The sequence below is a fragment of the Monopterus albus genome, unplaced genomic scaffold, assembly GCF_001952655.1.
Source record: "Monopterus albus unplaced genomic scaffold, M_albus_1.0 scaffold3.1, whole genome shotgun sequence".
Lineage (NCBI taxonomy): Eukaryota > Metazoa > Chordata > Actinopteri > Synbranchiformes > Synbranchidae > Monopterus > Monopterus albus.
In genome coordinates, this window is record NW_018127883.1 from 2,358,081 (window position 1) to 2,368,026 (window position 9,946).

At 40.0% G+C, this 9,946-nt stretch overlaps 1 protein-coding gene across 2 annotated transcripts in view; it reads right to left on the minus strand.

The window, feature by feature from the left end:
• p4ha1b (prolyl 4-hydroxylase, alpha polypeptide I b) overlaps window positions 1–6,865 on the minus strand; it is a 12,972-nt gene extending 6,107 nt beyond the window's left edge. Inside the window, exons 1-8 of one of the 2 annotated variants that reach the window (XM_020602154.1) lie at window positions 6,401–6,865; window positions 2,775–2,857; window positions 2,504–2,600; window positions 2,260–2,411; window positions 1,663–1,800; window positions 1,262–1,501; window positions 478–695; window positions 199–375 (exon numbers count right to left, since the gene is read on the minus strand). In XM_020602154.1, coding sequence (XP_020457810.1) covers window positions 199–375; window positions 478–695; window positions 1,262–1,501; window positions 1,663–1,800; window positions 2,260–2,411; window positions 2,504–2,600; window positions 2,775–2,857; window positions 6,401–6,414 — 1,119 coding nt within the window. In that variant the 5' untranslated portion in view covers window positions 6,415–6,865. The remainder of the gene's footprint in view (window positions 1–198; window positions 376–477; window positions 696–1,261; window positions 1,502–1,662; window positions 1,801–2,259; window positions 2,412–2,503; window positions 2,601–2,774; window positions 2,858–6,400) is intronic. The other variant, XM_020602144.1, reaches the window with a different exon arrangement.
• Between the last annotated feature and the right edge of the window lie 3,081 nt (window positions 6,866–9,946).

Here is a 9,946-nt window from a genome sequence, read left to right on the forward strand (position 1 = left end):
AAAACACCATGACACACACATAAAAAGATGTGCTTGCCTAAAAAGCAGCATCACATCGACCAGCCTCACAGCATTGACTTCCCACCCCTCAACACACTCAGTTAAACATAACAGAAACTGAAAAAGCACAAGTAACTATAAAGTGACATAGATTATATGGCATCATAGGAACACAGAAAAACACTGAGAATTACTTACTCTTGGTTTTGCCAGCTGCTTGACCTTCTCGATTTCTTTGTCTGAGATGATGTCAAGGTAGCGCACAATGTAGGGGCGGTCCCACTCATCTTGCTGTTTGACAGGCGCGAGCACATACCTGGGGTTGCGACTGTTGTCGTAGTAACGACAGAACAGCCTGCTCTGCCTTCGGGGGGTCTGATTGAGAGAAAAGAAAAGCAGGAGACAAAGGAGTTGAAAGTGAAGTGCATTTTGTAACATAGAAAGTGTGTCTTTGTGTTCATCGTTGTCGTTACTCACCATTCTGATGCCTTCCCCACGACAAAGCCTCTCATACTTCTTCCTCTCTGGGATCAGATGATCAGAGACCCTTTTGGGCTTCTTCTTCTTCTTTTCTGGTGTTTCTCTTTTCCCTCGCTCCTTCTGTTTTTGAGCTTCCTCCTCCGCAGCCTTTTTCTGTTTCTCCAACTGAAACTCGAAGTATTTCAGATTGCCATTGGCACGTTGGTGCTCTGGGTCTGAAAGAGGTAAATGTGAGACCAACAGAAATAACAATGAGGATTACAGACAGAGGTGACTGTAACAGTGTTATCTAAGAATATCACACTGTCTGCAATCAAAATGGCTGAGTTTCCAACATGACATTATATGCTATTTATTCACCTTATTTAGTTTTGAGAAATCGTCAACTTAACCCAAGCATGATCGATAATTTTTTAAAACCTATCAAAATCTGATTTTAGACTTTTTAAGGACCTGCTGAAACCCCGTTTCATAATCCAAAGTGACAATATCACTTCACATGGCTAAATATGCATCTGAGTACACTTTTAGAAGTACTACCGCAATTTCCAAACTATAAGCCACACCCACTAAATGTAAGACGAAAAAACATGTTGTACATAGTCACAGGTGTCCACGTTGTAACATGAGATATTTCGACAGCCAGATCGATCGCCTGTAACTTGAAGCGGTATCATATGCATTTCGTCGTGTGTTGTCCATGATGAGGGTGTGTGCATGAAGCGATAAAAGTAGCGGCTTATAGTCCAGAAAGTACGGTATGTAATATGGAGGGGCTCACCCAGTTCAAGCAGCCTCTTAGTGTATTCCAGGGCTCGCTCTATCTCCCCTTGCTGGTAGATGGCATAGCTGAGGTAGTCAAGCACTGCAACTTTATCTAAAGTGGACTCCTCTCCCTGATCGAGCTGTTTCAGGGCCTGGGCCATCCACAGCTCTGTGTGGTAGTAATCAACCTCAGAGTAGGCGATTTTCCCCAGCTCGTAACAGTCTTCTGCTGTCATATGACTCTTGTGTTTCACTCCTAAAATGTATATGGGAGAAGAACATTACCATAGAAGAAAAAAACAAAGCCAGAAATCATCTATCCCACCATGTATTCCATGATTAACTGTGACTTTCATGGCACTTATTCTGTTAATCTTTTCCAGGTACATGTGTTAAGCACTGATTTAAGGCCCTTACCAGGGAGGTTTCCTGTGGAGATGGTGTTGGCATCCAGTCTGTAAGTGTCTTGCAAGCGGAGGAGAGCTTTAGCAGCCCCGGTCTGGTCCTCATCAGTTGGGAAGTGCTGTCTCTGGAGAGTCAGGTTAGAAATAAATCCTAAGAGAGATGGGCAGCAAAGGACAGATGAAGATTTAGTCAGATATTTCTCTATGGAATATAAAATAGGCTGGTGGACAATCAATAATGATCAGCGAGACTGGTGTGACTTGGATCTTGAGTAATTATAGTAAATGAATGAGTGATGTTCTCTTCTACCTCAATAACTCATATGAAGGCGACTGAGCAAGGTGCTTGATTGCTACTAATATATATCAAGTAAGCTGCCCAGCATTGTTGTAAAACAATGACCAATACACAGCTTTTCCTGGCTTAACAGTCCTTTATTTTAGCCTTTTGCTTTTCTCTAATGGCTAAAAAACAAAAAAAATACAACTAATCATTCTGACCAATGTGAAATAGTGCTGGAGACCAGTCCTTCATAATTAACTAACTATACTCTCAGCAAACTGAGTTGTTTCTGAGTTACTATTCAAACCAGGTTTTCTTTATCCATACCATCGGTAGTGTCTCTGAGTACAAGGCTCTCCAAGTCCCCCCACTCTGTGTTCAGCCTCTTCATCAGTTTGAAGGCATTCACAGGGTGCCCCAGGTAGCCCTCGGGGTCCTGTGTGGCTGTGGCTGTCAACGAATCCAATTTATCAGCCCACCTATCATAAACACAACAGAGTTACAATTTCATCCACTAATTCTTTATATAAAATAGTAATTGATGTGTGTACCTGTGTGTGTGCAAACTCACCGTTTGACTTGCTCTAGTTTGTTCTCCTCTGCTCTGATGTAGTCCTTTAGAGAAGTGACCAGATCTTTTTCTGTGTATAACAGATCTGTCATCTGGCCTGTCAAATGAAAATTAGAAACACTTTATGATCAATACTGCAACAAAAAATTACTAATCTAACAAGACTTTTGCTTCCATATGTGGGGTAAAACATGAAAAATAAAAAATAAAAAACCAAGTCAGCAGAGGGGCCAGTTCTTTACAACATGAATATGTTTGGTGATGGTTTTACCTATGGAGGTGAAGAAGTCACTGTGGGCTGAGAGTGGCTGCAGACAGCACAGCAACAGAAAACACCAACATGGTAGCTCCATCCTTAAGAAAACCATAGATAGATAGATATTAAATGTATATGACGTAGGATGCTTGGCTGTCTGCTAACATCCAGACTGATCTCTGGTACGGTCTCACTTCTCCCTGGTAAATGAGCTGCCATGTTTCCCTGGTAAACCCTCCAGAAGACCTCTCCATCACTACTGACATACCACGGTGACAAGTGTCAGTGAGCTGTGTGAGGCTAGACAACAGTCTGTCATGCTATGCCCATATTATTGCAGGCTGTCACACACTAATATCACACATTTCTGGAAAGGCATACTACTGCGGAATGAGCACAAGTCTCAGTGGCAGGTGTCCAAAACTTGTCCAGTTAAAACCAAAACCATCTGTATGGTTACATATCCTTAAGGTTAAATGGGAAAATATATTTTTTGTAATCTCTGTGAACTGACCAAAAAGACTGAAAATAAAATATATCTTCAGGTGCAACAAGAGGTAAAGCAAACCTTGAACTAAACTTAAAAATCTGGAGAATTGCTTTAATCCTTTTGGAAGTGCACCCTCCCAACCGCCACACAAAGCCAAATATAAGTCTGTGGTTGCTGCCACTGTGCCTGGTTTAGCTTGAGAGTTGGCGTAGCCATAACCACTACTGGGCATTTGGCCTGTGAGGACTTTGATCTTTCTACCCATTCACATCCAGTGATTCATGAAAAATTTGTAAAAATGTTATCATCATGCAATGTTAAGAAATCTCTCCTGGATCCACTCAAGTACCTGACTCCACCTGAAACAATATCACTTCTTCCTTTCCAGAAACTTTATTTAAATTTGTTAACATGTTTTTGAGATAACAGTCTGGCAAAACAGACGAACAAAAGAACAGAACTGAACATATACACAATGCTGTGCTGAACTTTTGTGCAGCACACTGTGATAAAAATGCTTCCAGTTAAACTGGCAAAGGATGTAGAGCTGGTGGAAAATGGTGGAAGGAAATTATTCAGACAGAATCACAATTTCCCAGAATTATACAACAAATGTCTGAAGCTGTATATATATATATATAGAGAGAGAGAGAGCTTAGTATTTATGCTCTCTTGGAGGGATGTTAACCAACTGAGAATACTGAAGTTATCACCAGTACAGCAGAAATTGGTAAACTCTGACCTTGGGTGTTTCAGTGGATTAGACAGTTTATATATAACACAAGTACAACAACAAGCTGAGCATGACTCTTCCTTTTTTTTCTTGAAAGTGCTGCAAAAGGCACTTATGATAAAGACAAATGCTCACACTACTGCTCTGCCTCTGATTTGGAGACTTAATTTGGACAACAATAACACCCATGTGTAAATTCATGCTAGCTACTTACTGACATTTACATACATACACACATACACCTGGTGGCAATCTAAAGGTTGTGCATGATACGTGCTTTGTTGCAGATATGTAATGCCTTTCACTGGAAGCAGCAGGCTCAGGCAGGTTCTGACTTTGCCACAACTACAAGCCTTGAGTGAAAATAAAACAGTGACTTCATATGGGATTTCAATTTAGGGCAGCAGGAGGAAGTAGCGAGGAAGAAAAATAAGTCTGTAAAAACGCTACATATTCAGTTAAACCAAAATTCAGTTACACTGAAACCAAATTTAAGTTAAGTAGAAACAGCAAAGCAAGATGCAGCATATATTTATCCCCAGCGGCTAATGTATTTCCAGAGCGTGTGGAGCCTCTGCCGCACAGATTTCCAGGATGAAAGCTAGAACATAATTACTGTAATGACAGGTTGACAACTACTGTACCTCTCTTGTTATAATGTCACAGAAGTGTAATATTAAGATTAAGACGCTAACAACTATAATTTTAATCACTGAGTCAGGCCACACATGAGAGTGAGGGCTAGCAAAAGTGTTTGTGTACATACATGTTTGTATGTGACATGTGAGGACTCCCCAACATTCCCAGTGGCCTATAAACCTATTTTAAAGTGTAACCTGACAGACACTTTGTTTAAACAGATGGGCCTATTTGCATAAAAATTGTCCGAAGGTTTGGCTGGACTGCATTCATGGACATTAGGTGACTTTTTTCACAGCTTCGTGTTAATTGTGGGAAAGTTGGAAGTGCTCTCATCAGCAAGGAACGTCCCTCAGAAAATGCTAATCTGATAGACAGGCCTAATACATTGTGGTATTACATTTAGTTAGCTTAATTACGCAATTTACTGCTTTCCTGTCACTTCTGATTTTTCCTACATTGTGTAGAAGGACTTCCAACAAACCTTGAAACAAACCCTGCACCAGTTACGCTAAGTTTTATTCTTCTGGAGGCAAATCTGAACCACTTCCTTAAAAATACAGCATGACTGCATCATATTAGAAAATCCTGAGCGTGCTGTCAATACTTAAGCATTTCTACCAGTGATTTTCCCCTATACTTGAAAAACTACATTATGTACTGTATTTTAAAATCTACATGCAAGAAGTTCTCCTCTTTGACTTTAAAGAAATGTCTCATGTCATGCTTACTTATCCACAGAATACACAGGAAAACATAGCCTCGGGTGGGTGGAAATCAGAGGGTAAAATAAAACCATTAATAAAATCATCAATATTATTTCCATGAAATCATTAATGTGTGGCTTCACAACATTTCACATCAGTAGTGTATAGTATAAGAAAGTGTCCTGTTATATCACTAAGAGGAACCTTTGAGCACTCCTGCCAGGGGTGATATGAGTTACAGAATACGTTTAGCCTGCCTCACTGCAGTCACTACGCTTCTAATTAAATCACTACACTTCTAAATAAACGTAACATCTCATGTCCACTAACTACGTTTCACTGGGAGTGAAGCTGTGGAGTCAGACACGGGATGTGGATGGAAGAGGACTGCCACGTCTTCGCCCCTCCCCACCGGTCAACTTCTGTGGGGGCTGAACTCCTTCCAATGGAGTCTGACTGAAATCCTTCACTGCAATAATCCGTCAATAACCCCTGCAAATTGACTTCCCACTGGTAGACTTTTCATTTCTGGAAGGCAGAAGCTAGTCTGAAATGACATTTGGGCTATCTAAGCCTACAAGAATGTAAATTATAATCCAGCCAATATGAGCTTTTAACTCCAAATAACTCTGGCCTCGGTGCATTAATATGGTGGACTATGGCTGTTAATGTACAGAATATAGCGCACTAACAATAAAATGAATACATACGCTGTTAACGGAGCATCTCACGCAGCACTTCAGTGAAATATCACGTTAAGTTTCACACGCAAAATACAAAGTTGGCTTTCTTTGTCGCTAGTTTCAACCATAACTGGCCGTATTTTGCTCATTATACTAACGTTATCTATTAATCAGTCTTTCCTATATCACAAATATCATCCAGTTTAGCTAGTTTTCATCGAGTTAGCTAACGTTAACTCAATGTAACTCGAGACCAGAGGTTTGCAGAGTTTCTGCTGTAAACTGAAAATACTGCGAAAAAGACAGAGCATAACTGTATGTTTATCATAATAACTACCTGAAAAGGACACAAAGTTTTTATATATGTTAATGCAGGAGTCGATATTTACCTAAACCAGAGCATCCGGTACGTTAGCAGAAGTAACGTTATGTCCACGGTTTGTCCTCTGGCTCGAACGGACTCGGTGCAGTTAGCGGAAGAAGATGCGCACGGTCCGATAGCTCGTCCTATCTGCGACGTTTCGTTGCACTGTTGGCCATCTGCTGGTTAGGGCTGGTTTCTAAGCTCTGGGTCTGAATGCTACGTGCAGACTCTCACATGCATGCAGTCACTCCTGTTGGAAATGTTCGGATCTGTCGATAGTAAATTGCTAGGGGAGGTGTCTACAGTTGTCTTGACCTGTGCTTTAATGCAAAAAATTGCGTCTACTAGATTACGTTGTCCCTTTGCCACGTGTTGAAAATGCACTGCCAAAAACGGAGGTGCTTTCTTCTTTTTCTCTGACACGAGCTGGACGTCCACCAATTTACCTTTTTAACTGTCTATTATTACTGAGTGAAGCAGTGGCATGTGTAACCTGGGCTCAACAGCCCAAAACGAGATTATGTTTTGTCTGATTTTGCAGTGATTAACTTCAAACCATTTTCACCTACTATCCAACATTTCCTCCATACCAGAAAATTCCTTCCTCCCAACCAAAACAATGTGGAGCTGCAGTGTGTGTGCGCGTGTGTCTGGAGCATACACAATCACATTGTGGTGGTTTGGGCTTCCACTTTACTGAACTACTGTATCACTGAATTAATATTACTGAACTAGGGGCCCAGGATTTAGGGATCCCTGGCCAGCCTCTGTTTGAGCTGAACTGAATATTTGAATAGTTGTTGGTAGGCTAAGTCAATCAACCCACTCAACAAAGACAGAACAACAAAGACCAAAAATGTCAACAAGTAGATCAAGTGACTGCAAAGAGATGTACGATGAATACAAAGACTCAAAATGACTACAGAGGCACAAAAATACTGCAAATATAAAAAGGCACAGAATGACCAAACAGAACCAAGACTCAAATCAACTACAAATAGATGCAAGAGTCACAAATATACTACAATGAAACACAAAACAATTACAAAGAGACACAAAATTAATGCAAAATAGAGAAAAACGATCATTTTCTCTCTTTCAGTCTGAGGCTTTTACATGTCTGTGCCCAGGGGCTCATTGTCTCATAATCTATGTATGCATGTAAATCATTTAACTACAGTGCCTTGCGAAAATATTCGGCCCCCTTGAACTTTGCGACCTTTTGCCACATTTCAGGCTTCAAACATAAAGATATAAAACTGTAATTTTTTGTGAAGAATCAACAACAAGTGGGACACAATCATGAAGTGGAACGAAATTTATTGGATATTTCAAACTTTTTTAACAAATAAAAAACTGAAAAATTGGGCGTGCAAAATTATTCAGCCCCCTTAAGTTAATACTTTGTAGCGGCCAACACAAACTAGACTTTTTCAGTAATTTGTTGCTTTGCTTTCCTTCATCAAAAGGACCTAAACAATTGTTAACCTCAGCTCGAAAATGATTTTCAGAACTCAAAGATCTCCGGTACAGCCTAACACTAAACAATTCCTCATGATCTGCCTCTGCAGGGGTACTAATGCCATCGGAGCCACACTGTATAAAACAAATACATGAAACGATCGATTTAATTCATGTAGACTGATGAATGCACTTTTGACTGTTTTGGCATTTTGTGATGTGACTTTGTGGTGTTGGGTGCCTTTAATCCTTGTGTATTTCATCTCACTCCAACAGTGTGTGAATACATTTTATATACTTCTGTTTGCAGGAGTGTGTGTGTGTGACAGACAAATAACATATGTACAATAGGTCAGAACAAAACTATCTGCCCAGTTAATGTAATTGTAATATGATCGTTAAATTGGCTCATGGATAGATGTTAAAACGAACCACCCTGTTGTTTATCTGTATTCAATGGCCCGTGAGTCAAAATTCACACCTAAAGTCATTCAAATGAATCATCATTAGCGTGGAAGGAAAATACTTAAACAAGTCTCACTCATCCACTAACATGAATTAGCGAATTGCGTGTTTGCTTAACTGCAACTAACAAAACGAGGATGTAGGTAAATATTGAAATTCCCTTCGATTGGTGGCCAGTCTGTAAAGCACCGGGTGAGCAGGCGCTCCCTATTGATGAGCTTCAGCTAATCCATCGCATTTCCCTGTAAATAGCTTTCTGCATGAGAAAGAGACCCCCCCCCCCCCCCCCAAAGTCCAGACCTGAATCCACTCGAGAATCTGTGGAAAGAACTGAAAACTGCTGTTCACAAACGCTCTCTATCCAACCTCACTGAGCTCGAGCTGTTTTGCAAGGAGGAATGGGCAAAATTTAAGTCTCTTGATGTGCAAAACTGATAGAGACATACCCCAAGTGACTTACAGCTGTAATCGCAGCAAAAGGTGGCGCTACAAAGTATTAACTTAAGGGGGCTGAATAATTTTGCACGCCCAATTTTTCAGTTTTTTATTTGTTAAAAAAGTTTGAAATATCCAATAAATTTCGTTCCACTTCATGATTGTGTCCCACTTGTTGTTGATTCTTCACAAAAAATTAAAGTTTTATATCTTTATGTTTGAAGCCTGAAATGTGGCAAAAGGTCGCAAAGTTCAAGGGGGCCGAATACTTTCGCAAGGCACTGTATAAAATCCCCACAAAAATGAAAACAAATGTGTGTTTGAAAGAGGGAGATAGTACCACTCATCTAACTTTATTCACCTAGCACTGCATCAGTTTCAACCCAGTTGTTTTTAGTACACTATGTAATAGAGGAGAATAGAAAATATTATCTAGTAGAATAGGAATATTAAGTAGCAGAAAGTGACAACACACAAATACAACTACAGTACCTCAAAATTGTTCCACAACTGGTATTGAGAGAAAATATATCAGGGCATTATTTTATTTTCTCAATAGTTGTTATTTCTTCAAACATGCCTAAAGCATAAATAGTAAATGCTTTTGTGGATGAAACCTCAAAACAACATATTACTGCCGCCTGTTGTAATTTTATTTTTTGCTAACAACCTTGCCTCTACTTTGGTAAAGTTCAGTGAAGAATATACACACATACCAGAGTACACACAAGAACGTGTACACTTTTCCCCATATCATATGTACATGATCAGTCACCATCCTTCATTGTATTTCAGGTGTTTTGTAAGGTTCACCCAGCATAAATGACCATCTCTAGCTTTCAGAGTTGTTGCATAGTACTGTGGATCGATCCCAGGCCTTCACACTGCTACTGTGTTTGTCTGACTTCCAGAGCCCATAGACCTCCATTCTCTCAGTCTGATGAGCTAGAGGGATCCAGACGGGGGCTGGGGTAGGAAAGGTAAAACTGGTGGAAGACTGTCAGTATATTCACAAACAGGTGTCAGAGCTGAAAAGAAACAGGGTCATGGTTTCAGTCTCTTCTTAGCAAGCAATATATCAATAAAGTGGTGGTGTGGCCTTGTACATAGATAAAAACTTTTGTTATAATAGAGTGGAGAAAATGTCAAGGGTAGTAGATAATTTACTGGAATGTGTGACTGTAGAACTACTTTTGGAAAAAAAGAAAAA